A 19,515-nucleotide genomic window follows, 5' to 3' on the forward strand; every position below is an offset into this window, starting at 1 on the left:
CCCCCCCCCACACGCGCTCCAAGATCTTCGGGCTATCGACGCAATCCACAGCCTACCAGTCCGAAGTGCATGAGCGCCTACACTTGCCCTTTCCGCTCCTCTCCGACGCCTCCCTCGCCTTCGCAACAGCGCTGGACTTGCCCACCTTTTCATTCGAGGGCGAGACGCTGCTCAAGCGCATGACGCTGCTGTGCAGAGATGGGCAGATCACGCGCGTCGATTATCCCATCTTTCCACCCGACCAGGCCGCTCAAAGGGCTCTCAAAATATTGATACCGGATCACATGCTCGGTGACGCTCATGCTCATGCTCATGCCGCACCCGCACAGCCCGCAATATGATCACGATCCTCTTGAGTTCGTTCGGTTCAAAATCGCACATAAACAGACTGTCGCCGCAAGCGTTTGGCGAGCAGGCACGCACTCACGATTGCAGAACGAACTCACGTCCATCATCCAGCTGGCTCGGATGTGTGAAGTGTAAGAATGAAGATTGATTGGAGAGGACTGCGCAAAGACCGAAAGAGGTGCTGCTACCTACGCGAACGAGTTCTGCGTGGGACAACGAACATTTCGAGCCGTCGAGTCAAAGATTCGGAAGTGTGAAGAGAAGTTGGTCTGGCCACAAGTGCAGGGTATGCAAGAGAGCTCCCGTTCGGAGCTTACACGAGCAGCTCAGGTCCGAGTGACGGAGAAGGCGTGTAGAAGGGTCATTTGGTTTGGAAAAGCGCAGATTCTTCAAGAAACTAGTGCGCGAACGTCATGCTGATTGGCCAGACGACGGCGCGTTGAGGGTGGCTGCGTGCCGTCACTGCTTGTCAGCGATGGGAACGTCCTTGCCGGACACCTTCTTGCTGTAGAGTACAAAGGCCACGAGAGAGCAAGAGTGTCAGCGTGCATACGAGGCGATGACGAAGCATGGGACATCACAGAAGGTAAGGGGCAACCTTTCTTGATTGTGGCCGGCCGCAGCGCGACAATCAGGTGCGTGGCAGCCTCGCGCATGCGTCGAGGTGCGACCTGCACTCGTACGTCCATTTCCGGCACCATCGACGTGTTCCCACTACTACCATCCCTTCCACACCAACTCACAAGATCTTGCGGAAACCGTCGGAAATCTTCTCGGTGGTGCTAGCGCTCTGCTTGTGACCGCTCTTGGTGAGCACAGCATCGATACCCTTGTCCAGAGCGTCTTGCTGAGGAGCGCCTCCCTCGGCGGGAGCAGGTGCGTTTGCGGGTGGTTGTTGCTAGATGCACAGGAATGGAAAGCAAGGGCCGATGTGTGAGTGTCACGATTCGCTTGCATCCAAACATCGTGAATGCCCATCCATGCGATACGGCTTTGCACGCGTGCAAGCTTACATCCCACTCAATCTTGGCGCTCCCGTGGATACTCACGTCAGCCATCTTTGTTGTGATGTAGTGGGTGCTTATTTGGGTTGAATAACAACGATGGAAGTGTGATGATGTGGTGATGAAGCAGAAAGCATTCACGATTGCAAGCATAGAGTTGCGTCACGAGCATCTCGACCAAATCAAACCAAACGCTCGCAAGTCGCAAGCGTCGCGCGCTATCTCACACCACAGATTTCGTGATCTTGGGAGTCATCAAGGCGGCATGCAGCATATGCTGCATGCAATGCAACATGCGCTGCGCTGCGCTGATGCACCTGCCGCTGCGCACGAGCTCACATTGTGATTCAAGATTTATATCGAAAGTCCGCTTGCGCACCGTGCGTGCATGCGCCCGTGCGTTCCCAAATCCGAGCCATGCATAGCAGCAACTTCCAAGCTCCGCGCCGCGCTTTGCCGCATGCGCGCGTCCAAGACGCAAGGGGCAAAAGCGCACGCGCGGTCAGCAGGCTTCTATACTGTATATGCGCACGCACCGCGCACACCCACGCGCACGCGCGCGCTTCACAAATTCGCCTCTTGCGTCTGCTCATGCTGCAGCGCGCTTCTTTGCGCAGAATCACAATCGTCGACAATTAATGTCCCGGCCTCAACCGACGAGGCGGGCAGTCGCGAGTAAGGGCTGAGTGGAAGATCCGCGGCCCGCAACAGCTTCTGATGACATGCTACGAGTAGTCAGTCTAGTACGCATCGAGCCGCATCACCATGCATTCCCAAACCACTTATTCCTTGCGCTGGCTCGGCTGAATGCTGGACGCTGACCCACGCCTGACTGACTGCACTCTTGATTCGGACGTTCTGCAGATGCCAGACCTCGAGGAAAGCCCCCTCCCTCCCTTCACCTCGATTCGCACAAGCTGTCAGTCAGAGTCCGGCGAATGATTGTGATCGCGGTGATTTAGATGTGGTGGTGCACCTGCGCGCGGGCTCGACCCGTATGCATGACATGACATGCACGCTTGCCAAGCTCGTCGTAATTTTTTTTGCGAGGGAGAGCAAACGAACGAGAAAAGAAGTCTTCTTCTGTGTGTGTTGTTGTACGTCTGTGTAACTTCATGGAGCATCCATCGTCTGTACAGCAGCAGCAGCTTTATGCACTTCCACGTTCGATCGAAGCAGGACGCACACTCAAGACTGCGAATTTACATGGATTGATCAGGCCACGCACCAGAGTCAAAGCGCATAGGGTATGTATGGGCATATATGTGCTGTAAGGTGCTTCTTGCTGACTTGACCCACAGCGTGCGGGTCGTGCGTACGGTGAGCAATAAAGTAGGCCTTTGAGCGCACGTACAGCGTGAGTGGTGAGTCAGAGCGATCACACGTGCACCGCACCCGTGCGCGATCCCAACATCTTGCACCGCTGTACCGCACACCGTTGTGAGGCGAGCGTGTATGATGCTCTCCTCCTCTTCTCGGTCAGGACGATCCACCCATGCAGATGTGAGAGCACTTGTTGAGAAGCGCTGATGAGAACTACGCGTGCACCAGTCGCGAGTGCGACTGCATGCATGGATGGCTTCATGCGTAGATTCACATTCAGATTGTTCTGCCCGACGCACAGGTCAATTCTGCTGTGCTCTGCTCATCCGCTGAGCACCATCGTGAGTGTGGCAGCTACAGTGACCGTTCAGGATCTTCTAGTAGTAGTATGCGGTGGAGGAGAGTTGCAGACGCAGAGTCCAGTGCGGTGGAGCGTCGAGTACGTGCCGTGTTTGCCCTGAGCTACCGTTTCGGGCATCGAAAGGCCTCCTCCACTGGATGGCTTTGCAGCGGACGCTCAAAGATTGGCAAAAGTGTGCGGTCAAGCAGACCGAGCAGGACACTGGCGAGTCAAGAGCAGTCTGATGAGGTAGCGTACGCAGGTCGTCCCCCTGGCACGAGAAGCTTGTATCACTCGGTGATTGCGTACGGTAAGGGTACTGCAAAGCCCCATTTATATGCTCACACTGTCGCACCCCGTTTGCGTGGATGTGGGTGTAGTCCATGGCCGTGGCGTACTCAGTCAGACTTGCACCTCCAAATGAAAGCGCGTCTACCCACGGTGACCGTCGAAGGTCGCTCTTGCGCAAGTCAGAACAGTCACGAAAGTCGCGCGAGTCTGGGTGAGCGACCAACTGAACAGCTGCAAACGCACAGCCGCATTCGTGATTGCACGATTCACGAATCCCGATCCACGTGATTCTTGATTGCGATCATAGATCCCTGCGTACATGATCGTTTGATCAATCTCGTAACTTTTGACTCTGAATGGTTTGACTCATCTAGCCGAGTGGTGCCGAGTCAAGTCGTGAGTGCCGAGTGTAGCTGATCGAGCCGAGTGCCTACGCGCTTGGCTCGCGATGAGCATCGGCCGTACGCCCCACACGCGCACGCCATGCGCGTCACGATGAGCGATGTCCGCGTTATCGCGGAGCGCGGTCTCTCTCTAGATCTGACTGTCACGCCAGCTGCTCGATGGCGCGGACGGATAACGGCAAAGGCTTGCGATCTGTTGAATCTCGGCTAGCTACAGCAGGGCTATAGGTAGGGGCAGTGAGTACACTTGGACTTGACGGTCCATCTGAACTGCGCAAATTAGACGCACTCACGACTCGTGACTGCTGAGCTGTCATGTAAGCGTTGAATACCTGACAGAAGCGTCTTTGAAGGATAAGCATCGTGGCTTTTGCCTATAGATATCAGCTTGTGCATCGATCTATATCTGCGCTTTGCGATTCCCGCCCCTCCTCTCGTGACTTTGAGAGCCTCAAAACCTGATTGCATCTTTGAATCTTCAGCTCGACCTCGCTCTTGCCTCATTCACTCACACTTTCCTTGATCCATATTCCAGCTTCACATTCACATTCTGTTGTGATTTCATCCATCCGCAGCCCTAAACAAGCACGCCGCACGCCGCACGCTCACTCACGACTCACTCACGCACGCACGCCCGCTACAATATAACGGCTCGCTCAAAGTTCGGTGCGACGCGCGCCTCGCCGCCCGCCCCAACAACGAACAGCACACGCTGCTGCAGCTGCCGCCGCGCTGCTGTCTGTTGTCGCACTGCTGGCCCTCGACTTTTTCCTCGCCTGCGTGTGGCGGTGTGTACGTGCAGGTCGGTCCGAACACCTCAAGTCACATTGCAAAAGCAGCAGGAGGAACACCACTCATATCAGCTCCAGCTGAACTGCAGCCACGCATAGAGTTCAACCTGTCAGTCCGGGGCGCATGACTTTCTGCTCTCACGACTTGTCCCTCGTCCCTGAACTTTGCACCTCCCTCCACCTCCTTCCGAAGCTGTGTAGCCCATCACTTCATCTTGCTGCTTGACAAGGAGAGAAACGGGCGGTGGAAAGCCGGAAAGAGAAAGGCCACATTCAGCAAGGGGTGGCAGCGGGATCAGAGAGGGCAACGACGAGAAGCGTTGCAGGGAAGCGCGCGGAGTCCTGCTCTACATCCTCATTGGGCCCTCTCACACGGCAAGTGCGGGGTAGACCACTCGGCAGCCAGAACGCTCGATCCACCTGCATACGCACACAAGCATGGCTGACAATTCTCAGGATGCCGAAGCGCTGCGCTCTGCGCCCATGAAGATCGCGGTGATGACCTCTGGAGGGGATAGCGCGGGGATGAATGCGGCGGTTCGGGCAGTAGCCAAGATGGCCATCTATCGTGGATGCGAAGCTTGGGTGATAAGGGAAGGTTGGGAAGGTCTAGTGAGGGGCAACGACGATGCGTCGAGCAATGCTGCCACTCCTAATGGATCGCCAGACACATCGAAGCGCACAATGGACGCATTCAGAGACGCCCATAATCCTCATGCTGCTCGTCAGGAAGCTTCCTCTTCTGCTACCGCCAAGTCGCCATCTGGAGGAGCCAATGATGCGTCGGCTACCGCTGCTACTGCTGCTGGTAATTCCTTGCCCCCCGAATCATCCTCCGTCAAGAGCGGCTTTGTGTCCACCTTTGGCCAGGGTGAGCTGCTCAGGGAGGGAGTGGGAGAAGCGGAAGAAATCGGTTTGAAAGGACAGTACATCGTCAGAGTGGGCTGGGATGACGTGAGGGGATGGATGGATCAGGTGCGTGGGCGCTCGAAAAAGCATCGTGTAGCTTGTAGCAAGCAAGCCAAACTCACCAGCTTTGCCGATCTGCACTCGCAGGGCGGTACGCTGATCGGTACGGCTCGTTGCGCAGCATTCAGAGAAAGACCAGGCAGAGAGAGGGCAGCGCGCAACCTCATCTCGTGTGGCATAGACGCGCTGGCTGTATGCGGTGGAGATGGCAGCTTGACGGGCGCTGATCGCTTGCGGGCGGAGTGGCCTGAATTGGTAGAGAGCCTCAAAAGCAGAGGTGAGCTGATCACGACCGTAGCATGATCCTTGCAGACTGCTAATCACCAGGCCACTCCGCTGTGCCACTTCACCAGGCGAGATCAGCGAAGCGCAGGCTCAAAGATATGCGCATCTCAAAATTGTTGGACTGGTCGGCTCCATCGACAATGACATGGCGACGACCGATCTCACCATCGGTGCGTCGACCGCTTTGGCCCGCATCTGCGAAGCGATCGACAGCATCAGCAGTACGGCCGCTTCGCACTCTCGAGCATTTGTAGTGGAGGTGATGGGCCGACACTGCGGATGGTTAGCTCTCATGGCCGGAATCGCTTCGGGAGCCGATTACATTTTGGTTCCGGAACGTCCGCCCATCGGGGATTGGCGGGACAACATGTGCGAAGTGTTGGCTCGTCATAGAGAAGTGGGCAAACGCAAGACCATCGTCGTCGTCGCAGAGGGTGCTATTGATCGAGAGCTGAATGCCATCAGACCCGACGACATCAAGTCTATCCTCTCCGATCGCTTGGGCCTGGACACGAGGGTCACCACGCTTGGACATACGCAGCGAGGAGGTAAGCCTGTGGCTCAAGATCGTGTGCTAGCCACCTTGCAAGGCGTCGAAGCCGTCGACGCTTTGCTGCAGGCCAAGCCCGACACTCCTAGCTACGTCATCGGTATACGCGAGAACAAGATCGAGCGGATCCCACTTATGCACGCCGTCGAGATGACCCAACGTGTGGCAAAGTGTATCGGAGAAAAGGACTTTGATGGCGCAATGGCTCTCAGAGACCCCGAGTTTGAGGAAGGGCTGCACGCCTTTGATCTCATCTCCAAGATAGACGAGAGCTTCTTGGTACCTCAACAGAGCAGGATACGCATGGCGATCATCCAGTGAGTCGTCGCAACGCAAAGTCGCTGACCCCTTGAAAGCTTGCTGAAGACTCTCTGCCTCTCCTCGCTTTCTCCTAGTCTCGGTGCGCCTGCGGGAGGGATGAACGCTGCGACGCGCACTGCAGTGCGATACTGCTTGGCTCATGGCCACGAACCTTTTGTCGTGCACAATGGATTCCCAGGTCTGCTGGAGGACCACATCAACCCTCTGAACTGGCTTCGGGTGGATAATTGGGCTGTAAGAGGAGGCAGCGAATTAGGCACCAATAGGGTTCTGCCCGACATAGACTTTGGAGCGGTGGCTGCAAAGCTGCAGGAACACAAGATCGAGGGCTTGCTGGTCATCGGAGGCTTTGAGGCTTTCCAGGCCGTCAAACAGCTCAATGATCAGCGCGGCAACTACCCCATCTTCAGGGTGAGTCGTCTTGACGACAGAGACGACGTGCATCGCTTTGACTGACTATGCTTGCCCCTTGATTCATGCGCACAGATGCCCATCGCTGCCATTCCTGCGACAATCTCCAACAACGTTCCGATTTCTGATTTTTCTTTGGGCTCCGACACTTCCCTCAACGCCCTTGTAGATGCGTGCGACACGATCAAGCAGTCTGCTTCTGCTTCTCGCAACAGGACCTTTGTGGTGGAGACTCAAGGTGGCAGGTGCGGCTACATTGCCGTCATGGGCGCTCTGGCTGCCGGTGCTGTGCTCGTCTACACGCCCGAAGTGGGCATCGGCCTTCAACAGCTGGGCGCTGACGTTGCCTGGCTCAAGAAACGGTTCGAGTTGGACGTGAGGGGCAAGAGCGAGGGAAGGCTCGTGATCAGGTGAGCTGTGTTGCTCGTCCCTCTTCGGTTCGTCAGCGCCATTGACCTTTTGCACCCGGCGAACACAGGAATGAACGCTCTTCGGACGTGTACACAACAGAAGTCATCACCAAGATTCTCAAAGAGGAAGGCAAAGAACTGTTCGATGCTCGTTCGGCCTCGCTGGGACACACTCTGCAAGGCGGTGTCCCCTCGCCGCTAGATCGAGCACGCGCCACTCGTCTAGCCGTCCGCTGCTGCGAGTTCCTGACCATGAACGCGCTAGCTCTGCGGAAGAGCTCGTCAGCGTGGAATCAGGACACGGCGGCGATCATCACCATTCGAGGAAGCCAGGTCGAGTTCACTAGCTCTGAAGAGATGGCTAAGCAGGCGGATATGAAGAACAGAAGAGGAAAGACGGCTTGGTGGCACGAGCTCAAGAACCTCGCAGAGCTCATGGGCGGCCGCGCTGGCCTTTCCATGGCCAACTTGTGATTGCGGACGATGTCAAATCCTCATGACTACGAGACTTTGAGCGATTCGCGATCTCGACGCGAGCCGATGCTCTCCTCTGACACACGAGTCGCCGCAAAAAAAAAACATTGCTAGTTTGGATGACTTTAGAGTGCGATGTGGAGTTCTTACAAATGTGTAAACAAGTCTATTGTCCTTGCTCTACGTCTCGGTCATTGCTGTGAGCTCCCTTTGCGCTGGTAGTGCGCTCGGCCTTCTCATTATCCGATGATGTCTTTGACCTCTGCGAGGGTATCTTCTCCTCTGCATCCACACCTCGACGCGCTTCTGGAGAGGCCACGTTGGGCTGCACGGCGTGTTTGCTCCTCGCTCTGATCGTGTCACCGTAGCGGTAGAGGATGAAGGGCAGGGGCGCGAGGGCCAGAGCGATGAGAGCGAGCAGTAATCCTGCGAATTGGTAGCGCATCCCTTCGAACATATAAGTGGCGTAGAGGGGAGAAGCGGCTGCCATGCCGTTTCTGAGCAGGCCCTGACCAGCAATGGCGGAGGAAGCGACGGAGGGATAGCAGTCGGCCGTGTAGGAGTAGACGGCCAAAAAGACGGCATAGGTACCGAGAATGATGAGGAAAATGGCGAGTATGGGAGCTATCCAATGCACAAACGCGAACTGCGTCCAGCTGAAAATCATAATGCCGATGCCGAATAGCGGTCCGAAGATCATGGCGCCGTAGAGCCTGTACTCGGGCTTTGCTACTCCTCCGTTGTTGCGAGTGCTGCGCTCGTACATCTTGTCTTGCCAGAGACCCAAGCCAAACCCGGCAAAGCAGGCCAAGATGGCGGCAATGTAGGGCAATCCAGCATTGCCTTCGGACCACTCATGATTGCCGGCAAAGGTGAGGGGAATGACGCTGAGGAAGAGGAATACCGTCATCCAACAGAGCGCAATGTACAGCCCAAAGAAGAGGATGACGCTCTCGGTGAAGAGAAGTTTGATGCTCCTCAGACAGCTGGCTCTAAACATGTCCATGAGCGTATCGCCTTCCAGTTCTGCACGCGCTCTGAACCTCTCGTCTCCAGTCTCTTTTCGTAGCCTCTTGGCCCGGGATCGAAGAATGGCATCGCCCCTCGACTCTTTCAAGAAGCAGAGCTCAAACAAAAGCACTACGCCGGTGAGGATCAGGTGCACATACTGAATCCAGCGCCAGCCCAGTCGTTCGTCGATGTACCCGCTGTAAGCCGGTGCGCCGACTGTGGAAACGATGGCGCAAAAGCTGAAGAGCGACATGGGCACCGAAATCTCCTTTGTGCTCCACACTGTCCCGCGTCGCAACGAGCAAAAGTCGTCAGCGGTGCAGCTTGTATTGCGAAGTGGCGCTGCTCGTCTACAAGGCAGTGCAACCAACTCACCATCGCTCAAGGAGCCTCCAACCAGGATCGTGCCGATAGAGCCGAAAGCGCCTTGGAGCAGCCTCCCGACAATCTGCGTGGCCAGATTCTGACCAAAGGCCAACATGAACGTGACGGCGAAGAAAGCAGCAAAGGCAGAGACGTAGATGATTCTTCGGCCTGACAATTCGCAAAACGGTGCAATAAACAGCGGCATGATCGCGCAAGCGCCTGCAGAAAGATGGGATCAGGGGGTTCACGTTCGCCAAACAGTCGTCAATCAGGCGGCCTGTAAATAGCTTGTGGCGAGTCCGACGAAGAGAAAAACGCACCATTGAAAGTGAACATTCCCACCTGGCCAGCCACATTAGCCACCCCAAACTCGTCCGTCATCTTGCCGATGCCCACCGAATAGGCCGAGGTCGACAAGCCGATGCACATGGTCATCGAGTTGAGCAGGATGGTGAGGATCCACTTCTGGGTCAAAGACCACTGCTGAGGATCTTCCTTGTCATTTTCTCCAAATTGCACCAATATCAACTTGTCGCCATCTCCATCGAGCGCCTTTGCTTTGGCTTTGGACGTCTTGCCCGCAGTGCCATCCTTTGAGATCGACGAGTTGGCAAGCCCGCCATCCTGCGCCTCTTCGCCATCGCCCTCGTGGATGGAATTGGTCGCCGTCACATCCTCCGTGCGTAAAAGGATGGATCCGGCAGGTGTAGTATCGGCAGCGGTGGTCGTTCCGCTCTGCAGTCCTTCTGACTGCTTCGATCCAGATGGACGAGTCGCTTGGGGAAAGAGTCCCAGCGGGAGCTCCGTGGACTTTAAGGAAGCCATGGTGTGAGCGCAAGCAGTAGTACCAAGGGCAGATGTCGGCAGTGCCTGAGTACGACTGTCGTCAGGGCATACGGTGCTGATACTGACTCAGTTCGTGGTCGGATAGCAAAGTCAAAAGCGGTTCGTGGTAGACACTTGGGGGGCTCCAAAGGGATTTGCCTACATTTGTAGCGTTGGTGGAAGAGGGCGGCGAGGCCAGACTTGACCTTCCACACACAAGCAGAGCATGGTACGTCACTTTGCTCCCTCAAGCATCTCCACCATGTTTCATCTTCCGGTACTTTGGTGCGCCAGAGCCGTGAGGCCCAAGGCTGTACGTGAGAGCTCTAAAACCCTCCTTCACAGACCGACATGTTGCCAGAGGGGGCCTTGGCACTGCCGCTGCTGCTGCTTATTAGATATCTCATTTGCTTTGACGATTGATACGATCCGAGCCTTGCATCCCACACCATACGACTCTTTGCTGAGGCGAGTCGCGAGATGTACCATGCGAAGCCTGGACCGTCAGGATGCAAGATGATATGATCAACATCAGGAAGAAGGTCGCGGACAAACCGCGCGTGGCCATGATGCAGATGCGGTCATATCCGGTTGCGGCGAGTCTGCTGGTCTCGCGTGCATCAAAATCACCGAGCGAAGAAGGTGCCGCCAAGTTTCGCCGAATGGACGCCGAGCGAGCTCAGGGGAGCCAGGAGTGCGTCCCAGTCAAATCTCTCTCACATCCGCCACCTTGGGAGTCCCTGCTGGAAGAGCCCCGTTCAGCTCACCCAACCCTCGACGAATCGTGTCAGACATCTTTTCCATTCATTCACAACGCACCAGCGGAATGGTCTTGCAACCACTCTGACTCTCAGTATGGCTTTCCACCGGCATCACGGACTAGCGAGATGGAGCAAAAAGCCACAACAGATGCAAGTCGCCGCGATTCGATTACGCGGCCGCCTAGCTGCCACTTGCATGCATGCACGATCTGAACACGTGTCCGCTTCAGGCCGATCAAAGACCGAAAGCTTGCCGCTCCTGCTGGCCATGCAATGGCAGCGCATGCTGGAACGCGCTTCGATCAAAGCATGGTACGTTATGACGTAGCTGCTGAACACAGCCTTTGAAGGTGAATCACACTCAAGACTAGACTCATCAGACTCGTCACTAACGACCGTAAGAGTCAGATCCAGCGTGCGTTTGACTCCGCGTCATGAGTCGAATGACAATCAGCTTTGGCTGGCGCCTCGCGGCTTGGAGACGCGAAGACTGCGACTGGCCCTTTTCTTCTTGTTCCTTTACTCACACCCCAGACTTGTTCCGATGATGAAAGCTGCCAGACACTTGACAACGTCGGACGGTCTCCGCGCAGGTCAAGCTCCGCGAGTGGATCGACCAGCACGCGAGCGACCGGCACACAATGTGAGACTCTGAGCCTTCGAATGAGAGTCACTGAGCACAATAAGCGTGTGACTGTACTCTTGCAAAATAAATTTCGGAAGCTTATCAATTCTCAAAAGCCCGTTCCTGGCAATTTGAGGTCCTGCTGCACTTGCTGCAGGATGCCCTCGAGCGACTCATCCTCCACATGCAAAAGATTATTGAGCACCAGGAACTGGATCAGGACTGCATTTGGGACGGTGTTACGGGAGGAGAAAGAGAAAGAGGTGTGCATCGAAACTATGAGGAGAGAATGACCAAGCGCAAGGGTTAGAGAGCACTCACTCGGCGCAGTGTTGGCTTTCCACGCTCCAGCCCTCATGGTGCGCAGACAATCGTGAATGCTCATCAACTCGAAAGACTCTGCTTCTCCATCCTCTGGCGTCGGTACGGCTTCTTTAGGAAGCTCGAGCGCGTAAGTGAACCTACAAACAATGTGCGTCAGTAAGCTCAGCGAGAGCAATCGAGAAGCAGTAGCCGCGGGGTGGCTCACTCCACCTCTGGTTGTATCCAACCACCTTCTTCGTGCTCCGTCTCGGTTTGATAAAAGTAGCTCGTGAAGATGACCTGTTGCAGCCTAGGTCTGACCAGCTCTTCCGGCCAACCTGCCTCTTCGGTGCATTCTCTGATCATAGAGATTTCAACGTCCTCTCCCGCTGTGATACCTCCGGCGACCTTGGAGCATCCAAGCGAGCGTACATGAGGGGCAGAGATCGATGCAGCGATGAAAGTAGCGCGACGCCGAGGGTCAGAAGTTCAGTGCATTGATGCGGACTGTCAGCGTCCAGCACACCGTCAGAAATATCACGTCGGCCCGCCCAGTATCGTCTCACACTGTTGTCTAAGAAGCCAGGCCAAGTACTCTTCGTTTTGGACCTTCTAGGCACCCAAATCTGCACTTGACCATCCTCTTCGTCCTGCACGTAGGCAGTCATGTGCACACCAAAGCTGCTCGTAGGCAATTGAGGGGTGGACGTTGAGCACAGTGTTGCCTCGCGCTGACGTCGAAAGATGTGCAAGTCTGATAGAGTATTGCGGTACAGGGACAGGGCGAGCGAGACTCACGTGGCCACTCCAAAAAGCGCACAAGCGCTTCTTTCCAGCGCAAAGAAAGGCTGCGACGTGGGGGGCGCGGACACGTCCAGGGATCGATCAGCGGGCCACTTGCCGCTCCTGTGAAGATCCGCAAAGAGGACAGAGGAGATGCCGTCCGCTGAGTTTGTACTAGCATAGACATCGTAGAGCTGTGCAGCAAGGAGGTAAGAGAAAGTAAAGATGCACCAATCAGTCGAGAGTCTCACAGCTCGCTCGAATTGCGAGGCTTGGCCGAGGTGGTACGCACCTCGTCGCGCCATCCTAAAGACATCGCAGATTGGCGTGAGTACAGGGCACGGGTCAGAAAGCAAGTTATTCGCCCCGCAAATCTTCCCGATGCACGGACTTTTGGTTCTTGTCGAACTCGCAGCGTACTGACCGTCGAGCGGATCGGGAAAGGTTTTTTCCTGCCTCCAAAGCTGAACGAGCGCATTGATCGCTGGCGTCCTGGACTGATGATGTAACAGATCAGGGTTGATAGCTACCCAAGCAGGCAGATCTGCCAACTCTCGATGTCTCTCGTTAGACCAGACGAGCGCCTCTCTGGGCACGCTCGATCTAGGTACATCCTTGAGTATAGCCCTGACCACGCGCGGTCTCAAGAATCCGATCTGATCGCGCGGAACGCCTTTCGACTGGCTGGCTGCCCTCGGCGGAGCAGAGAGAAGGGGCACGAGGAGCGGATCGCTCCAAGGATTTGAGTTGCAGCACCGCTCCACCACGGACCTGAGCGTGGGAAAAGGAGTTGCGGATGCGACCATTTCTTGCTGCCTTGCTCTTGCTTTCGCTCTTGCTCCTGCCCTTGCAGCGCCCTCCTGACCTCTAGCGTGCAAGAAGCCTCCAGCTCGCCTTGCCGATCCGCTCGTTCACGGCTCGATGCTCGACCCTGCAAAGCCTTGCTCTTTGCGTGCCGGCACGGATGTCAGAGTACGACAAGCGCGTCTATGTTGAACGGGTCTTGCTCTGCTCGAGCCTTTTCCGCTTGCTCGTCTCTTGTCTCAATGCGATGTGCGCGTGCGATCCAACTGTGGTCCAACGTCCCACGCCCGGCCTGAGAGTGTGATTGTGCAAGAGAAGTGTCGAGCAAGGCTCGTCATGACTGTAAATCTACTCTTCTGCAGACACGTACCACGTCTTTCTCCTAGCCATCTGCTTCTCGTCCGTGCGCGTCCTTGCTTGCTTGTGTGCTGCTTCCCATCAAAATTCTGGAGCGTTGCTTTTGTCGCAGCGTTGGTGGAGCGCACGCACAAGCCACGCGCGCACAGCAGATCTACGCACAGCACTCACTACTCCACATAGACTCGCATTTCGTACGATTTGTGATTGCGAGCTTTGGCAGCGAGGGGCGCGCGCGCGCGCGCAAGTGAGAGGGGTGTGAACGCGATTGCGAAGAGCAAGCGCGAAAGCACCCGATATCCCCATCACACGGGTCATCTCGATCGATCGGTCGAGTGAGTCGCGAGTGTGTGTCACGGACGCAAAGATGCTGACAGATGTGTCAGCAAGCGACGCTCGCTTGAAACAGTCCTAGTCAGCTTGTAGCACAGCAGGCAGCATCATACGTGTGACCACAATCACTGACGACCGCGACTTCCGGTCGTGAATGAGCCGCATAGATGCGATCCTTGGGTCTTTGGCCTATCATTGCGCAGCATCAGGACATGCGATACGACCACAGGACATCAGCCCTGTCTCACCGGGTCCATCGATAGGGTCTGTTTAGGAAGAGGAGGAGGACGAGGAAGAGAGACAGGAGGCACGTCTTACAGTGGTAGTGTAGAGGCGCTCAAATTCGAGACCGAGGAAGGGGGGAAATTGGTCTGTTCAGGCGAGACAGGTGTGGACCTCGCTCTCCCGAAATTGGATCTGGACCTCGTGTTCGTCGACGTCTCGCCTTCTAGCGCGCGTCGACGACGCCCATCGACATCAATGAACGTGAATGAACTTTGATGGTGATGTCGCGCTCCATCAAGTAATGCCGCCCCACCTCCTTGTCCTCGATTCGCGGGTAAAGTGAGCCTGCTGTCATTTAGCGGGAAGCAGCCAGTTTCTGCCGCCAGACACTCATTGACTCAGACTGAGCTAAGGAGTCGGACACGAAGCTCAGCAAGTGACCTCGTGCAAGCAGCTGCTCATCAAGTGGGCACTGGACCACCAAGAGTCGACATGCGACCTCGAAGACATTCACTAGTGGGCGGACTCTTGAAAAGCCTGCGTTGCTGAAGGTGACCAAAGTCTTCGATCTGTTCGAGATATGCAAACTCCACGAGGTCCATATGCAGGCCCCCTTTGGCTGGGTTTTTGTTGCCTACAGTATCCTGGGCTCATCGGCCGACGTGATATGAACAAGACGTGCTGGAGCAGAGCTAGCAAGTGCCCATAGCGACCTGCTGCCCTCTTCGTCGTCAAGCGCTGTGTACATGGGCGCTCAGCTTCAGCTGGCAGGTCGAGTTCAAAGGAGGCAGGCCCGGAATCGCTCATCTTCATGACCACACGTCTCGTGTCTGGATATTCGTGAGTCGTGAGTCAGAGTGTCAAGTCCTTTCTTTTGACCCGACAGTCTTGAGTTGGAGTCTGCATGCAGCCGGCAGCCATGCACGCTCCACGTGGTCTCGCTGCCGCTGCTGCTCCAGCAAGTCGAGCCCGATGAATTCGTTCACCCGAAATATGCTCGCTCTTCGTTCCTGCTCTTATTGCCGCGGCTCCACTCATCCCATCGAGACTCACGAACGCTGTGGCAGACAAGTCTAAGCGACTTGGGGACCTGATGTGTGTACAGAATACCGCACTGCTCGGCTATCGATAGCTGTGTGAGCTGCAGATCGGTTCCGCACGCTTGAGCCGAGTAAAGCAAGCTGCACTCATTCGGCGCCACAATCCAGCTAGCTGCATCCATCATGCAAGCTCCTGTATGTCCCATCGCCCGGTTACTGAAGCTTGCGTGAGCGTGACACCATTTTTCATTGCTGAGCGAGCGAATCAGGAAGCTTCCGTCGAGCCCGCTCCTGACCTTCGGAGGACAAGCACCGAATTTGACTGATGTGCTTAGATGGTTTTCCTAGTCTCTTGTGGGGGCGTAGTAGTCATGCAGTAGTGGATTGCGAAAGACAACCACTCACGCACCCGTGCAGATGTGCAGGTGCCGAAGAAGTCGGAAGCACGAGGCTGGTGCATGATGTGACGTCTGGCCCATTCGTCAACAGAGCGCGTCATGTCCGTTCAAGGCGATCGACGGGGCCATATCCATGTCTCATCGTGCAGTCCAGCCAGCTTACAGGTAGGCAGCCAGTCGATTTGCACGACTGCAGCTTATCTCTGCGAGTGTTCGTCCCATCGACAATCACGAGTGTGATGCGCCAAGAGTTGGGACGTGAGCCAGGGCAAAAAGGCATCGATCGAGCTGAGGCGCTTTTGCGCGTGTGCGCGTGTGCGCGTGTGCGTGCGTGCGTGCGCGACCCAAAAACTTTGGTCCGCGCGTTCTCCGCTCTTAGACATCGGCGTTTAGACCGATGCAGCTTGTGTTGGCGACGGCCTGCTGCCGCTGATGCGGCGCATCGGCGCAGAAGAGGGGAGTCTGAATCACGAATTGGACCGGGTGACTCTGCTGACTGCTTTCTAGCAGAGAGCAGAGGCAAGCGTGTGATCCGCATGAATCAGCGCCCCGATCTGCACGACCGCATGACGGCAACTCGCTTTTTGGCAAAGCTGACCGGACATGAGGTGCCGGTTGCTGAGACGCAGCACGCGCCCTTCATCACTCCGCTCAGAGTCAAGCTCACCATTTGCGCAGACGTCCTCTCAGAACGACTCTTTGACTTTGCTGACGCATGAAACCTTCCGGAATTGCGGTCGCAGCGTTGTCCTAGCTGCTGGCTGCAGTAAGTAGAGTGATTTTACTGCTGCATGTATGTAAGGCAAGAGTCGAGTGGATTGTCCGGTGCATGCTGCGCGGCCAAGGATTCCGATGCAGGCACACAAGAGCAGGCAGAGTGATCTGCTTCCGGATGTTGTCTCAATGGTTGGTTTGATGATGATTGGATGTATTCGGTTGTGAACAATTTTTAATACGTCTCCTCTTGACAAGCATGTAGCGAGAGCAGAGCCTGCACGATGCATGGACGAGCACATGGTCGATGCCACGCTAGACAGCATCGCGCGATAGCCAAGAGCCGTGCGCGTGTGCCTTCTCTTCTCCGATCGGTCTTTCGGTGCTTGCTCAGGTGTCAGCTCATCGCCTGGAGAGGAATGGTGGGTGTCGCCACTGTTCCATTCCCTAGGCGGACAGATCGAGGCGCGCTCCGTCAGGAGACAGCTCAGCCGCTCTTCCACTAACCGAGATCATGCATGCTGCAAAGGCATTCACGATTTTCAGCCCTCCACAAACACGTTCAGCCAGCATCTTGCAAAGTCTCACTCGAGCGGCCAGACTGATGACATGTGCACTCGACTCGATTCGATGTGCCTTGCTGTCTGGGCCCCATTTGTGCCTGACACCCTTCTCGCTCGCCTCGCGGTGCTGATGATGTGCACCTTTTCGGCAATTGAGTGAGTTGGGCAGGGCGTCGTCGCGCAGCCATTGAGCGCCCAAAAGGTGCGGCTAAAGCGCGAAAGGGTCGGTGGATCGCTGCTGTGCGCAGACATAGCATCCCTAGAAGCTCGAGGCTTGTCGCCAGCATCTAGTGCGCTGCACCACTGCCAAATCCGTCATCCTCGAATAGCATGCCACCTCGCCTTTCGTGCTTGGACTCGTGATCGTGCTGGACCCAAGCACTCACGACTGACCGTGCAGTCAAAAGTGACCATGCACTCACTACTCTGGCTGCTGCTCCATTTGACCCGCGTCGACCAATCAGGTGTGCTGCAGCAAGGCTGTCGCTGCGCCCGAACTAGCCGCTGTGCATATATTACTCGATTCTCTTGTTACCTCGGTCTCTGTATACATTGACTTTGCCCACGCGTGGGCACTCGTGACTCTAGTGCCTGATCGAGGGCGCGGAATGAAGCCTCGATCAAATTGCCTTAGCTCCGCACGCCCGCCTTGACTTTTCTCCACGCATTTGACCGCTTTCTTCGAGCCAAACAATTCAGGCATGCAGCAGCACGCGGGGGGAGGCCGGAGGACCCTGCCGCGTATTTGCAATCCCTCACCTGCTGTCCCTTGATGACTCTGGTGATGAGCGATGGACAGGTCTCAGCTGCAAGCTCATGCCTAAACCGCGTGTCCTCCGACGCTTGGCGCAATCTCCTTCTTCCTTGCTCCGAGCATGTCTGTATCCGTGCTGCTGTGTCGAGGCACCAACACGCTTGCTCCCTTCTCAACCTTTTGCGAACTTGAATCGGGTGCCGGCCGCCGAAGAACAACCACGCGGTCCGGTCTCTGATCCGTGCCATCGCTACAAGCCTACCGCCACCGTGCAACCATTCTGCTCCGAACGCCATTTCGCCACTTGATGGTGGATTGTCCAGTGGAAATTCATCGAGTGACTTCGTGCGCGCCTTTCGCCACGCAATGCGAAGTCCATAACAGCCCATGCCCCCTAAGCTGCACCCCTAGACTTCCCGCTTCAAGGCCACGCGCGTATTCCCGAACTGCTGCACGCGATTTTCGGGGCATTAGCGCCACGCCCATCGGCCAGGCTAAAATGTCAGAGGAAAAGCGGCGGCAGATGTCCTCTGCCTCGATTCTTGTCGGTGCCTTTGAATGGTCTACAGAGCAGTCGGATGAGTGTGCGGCTCTAGCCTCAAAGAGATGGATCGACTGATGAATTGAGACCCTAGCCTGAACTCGACCTTCGTGATTGACGCGGGCCGCGCTCATCGATTGCATCTTCCTCGTGGGCGCTTGCGCTGAAGCACAGCAACATTCACTCCAAGCTTGTTTCACATGCGGCCCCCCCTTTCGGTCGGCCCCTTTGCTCTCTCTTGCTCTCGACGAGGCGCAAGGGTGGCAACGGCGTGCAAGCAAGGACGACGGTCAAGGCAATGCAGGAGTGGGCTGGATATACTCTACCTGCCACTGCACAGCAGGGACATCATATGTCGCCGGCAGCCCAGCAGCAGCAGCTGTCTGCTGATCGTGCCACAAAAGTCGATCGAGGGGCTAAATTAGGGATCATCACCACATGCAGCCCATGCAGCCCCGCCAGCGTGATGGAGCAGGCGTGGGCTAAGGCACACAAAAGCAATGCAGACAATCAATCAAACGCTGCACCCATCATCGACATCAGCGCACGACGCCGCATCTGAATTTCGCCGCCCACGATGCATGGACGGCTGTCGGCCAGCTACAGCCAGCAAACTGCTCTTGGCTTACTCCGTGACTGTACCGGTGCCGCCCTTGTGCACGATTCAGCCCAGAGGCCGGCCGGCCGGCCGCCCGCTCAGCCTTCATTTTGACTGATGTTCCGCCCAAGATTGCGAAATGCAGTCGTGCAGTCCTGAGTCGCCATTCATTGAATTTCGTGATTGATCTTCTCGATTCACTTCGCGGATGTCCGAGACCCAAAACCGCGTGGTGGTTGGTGGCCAACGATCCGACTCGCGAGTAGGTAAGGCGAGACCGCAAGGGCTTTGAGTCAGAGTGCTTCTCCCTTACTGCCCAGACGAGCGGGCGGATCGAGGAGCGTGGAAAGCATGTGGTGGTCTGCTCATCAGCCGCACAGCGAGCGAGTCGCTTGGGATGATGATATGATGGCGGAAAACATGCGCCAGATCAAAATGAATGGCTGCACGCTTGCCCGCTTCCGCCTCGCACATCACACCAAAACGTCGAGAAGGGGAACGCCTGAGCGTCAGCCCTCTGAGCTCGCTGCTGCTGGCAGCAAAAGTATGGTGAGCAGCAGAGTAGCAAGGATCAACATGGGATTGCATGCGCT

At 56.2% G+C, this 19,515-nt stretch overlaps 6 protein-coding genes across 6 annotated transcripts; 2 read left to right on the top strand and 4 right to left on the bottom strand.

Moving 5' to 3' along the window:
• Positions 1-23: 23 nt before the first annotated feature.
• IE81DRAFT_295504 (hypothetical protein) lies at positions 24-341 on the top strand (the record flags this gene model as incomplete). The annotated part of the gene is made up of 1 exon (XM_025512094.1): positions 24-341. A coding segment is annotated over one exon (318 nt), but the record flags the coding sequence as incomplete, so codon positions are not given.
• Positions 342-395: 54 nt separating this feature from the next.
• Positions 396-1,503, bottom strand: IE81DRAFT_326973 (hypothetical protein). Its single transcript, XM_025514964.1, has 3 exons — positions 1,398-1,503; positions 1,092-1,246; positions 396-853 (listed from the first exon to the last, which is right to left on the bottom strand). Exons 1-3 carry the CDS (start codon positions 1,404-1,406, stop codon positions 808-810), a joined length of 210 nt encoding a protein of 69 aa, XP_025366155.1. The 5' UTR covers positions 1,407-1,503; the 3' UTR covers positions 396-807.
• A 3,481-nt stretch (positions 1,504-4,984) lies between these two features.
• On the top strand, positions 4,985-7,921 carry IE81DRAFT_335756 (putative 6-phosphofructokinase; the record flags this gene model as incomplete). Its single annotated transcript, XM_025515457.1, has 6 exons — positions 4,985-5,476; positions 5,558-5,747; positions 5,824-6,622; positions 6,701-7,037; positions 7,113-7,447; positions 7,516-7,921. 6 exons carry the CDS (start codon positions 4,985-4,987, stop codon positions 7,919-7,921), a joined length of 2,559 nt encoding a protein of 852 aa, XP_025366156.1.
• A 106-nt stretch (positions 7,922-8,027) lies between these two features.
• IE81DRAFT_326975 (MFS general substrate transporter) lies at positions 8,028-10,467 on the bottom strand. The gene is made up of 3 exons (XM_025514965.1): positions 9,619-10,467; positions 9,308-9,517; positions 8,028-9,214 (listed from the first exon to the last, which is right to left on the bottom strand). The coding sequence occupies exons 1-3, from the start codon at positions 10,121-10,123 to the stop codon at positions 8,088-8,090; spliced, it is 1,842 nt and encodes a 613-aa protein (XP_025366157.1). The 5' UTR covers positions 10,124-10,467; the 3' UTR covers positions 8,028-8,087.
• A 1,109-nt stretch (positions 10,468-11,576) lies between these two features.
• Positions 11,577-13,862, bottom strand: IE81DRAFT_326976 (hypothetical protein). Its single transcript, XM_025514966.1, has 7 exons — positions 13,020-13,862; positions 12,888-12,901; positions 12,611-12,789; positions 12,379-12,493; positions 12,039-12,220; positions 11,831-11,970; positions 11,577-11,731 (listed from the first exon to the last, which is right to left on the bottom strand). The coding sequence occupies exons 1-7, from the start codon at positions 13,399-13,401 to the stop codon at positions 11,619-11,621; spliced, it is 1,125 nt and encodes a 374-aa protein (XP_025366158.1). The 5' UTR covers positions 13,402-13,862; the 3' UTR covers positions 11,577-11,618.
• A 3,770-nt stretch (positions 13,863-17,632) lies between these two features.
• Positions 17,633-18,374, bottom strand: IE81DRAFT_326978 (hypothetical protein). The gene has a single exon (XM_025514967.1). The coding sequence runs from the start codon at positions 18,170-18,172 to the stop codon at positions 17,660-17,662; it is 513 nt and encodes a 170-aa protein (XP_025366159.1). The 5' UTR covers positions 18,173-18,374; the 3' UTR covers positions 17,633-17,659.
• Positions 18,375-19,515: the final 1,141 nt, after the last annotated feature.

Source organism: Ceraceosorus guamensis (genome assembly GCF_003144195.1).
Source record: "Ceraceosorus guamensis strain MCA 4658 unplaced genomic scaffold IE81scaffold_157, whole genome shotgun sequence".
NCBI classification, from domain to species: domain Eukaryota; kingdom Fungi; phylum Basidiomycota; class Exobasidiomycetes; order Ceraceosorales; family Ceraceosoraceae; genus Ceraceosorus; species Ceraceosorus guamensis.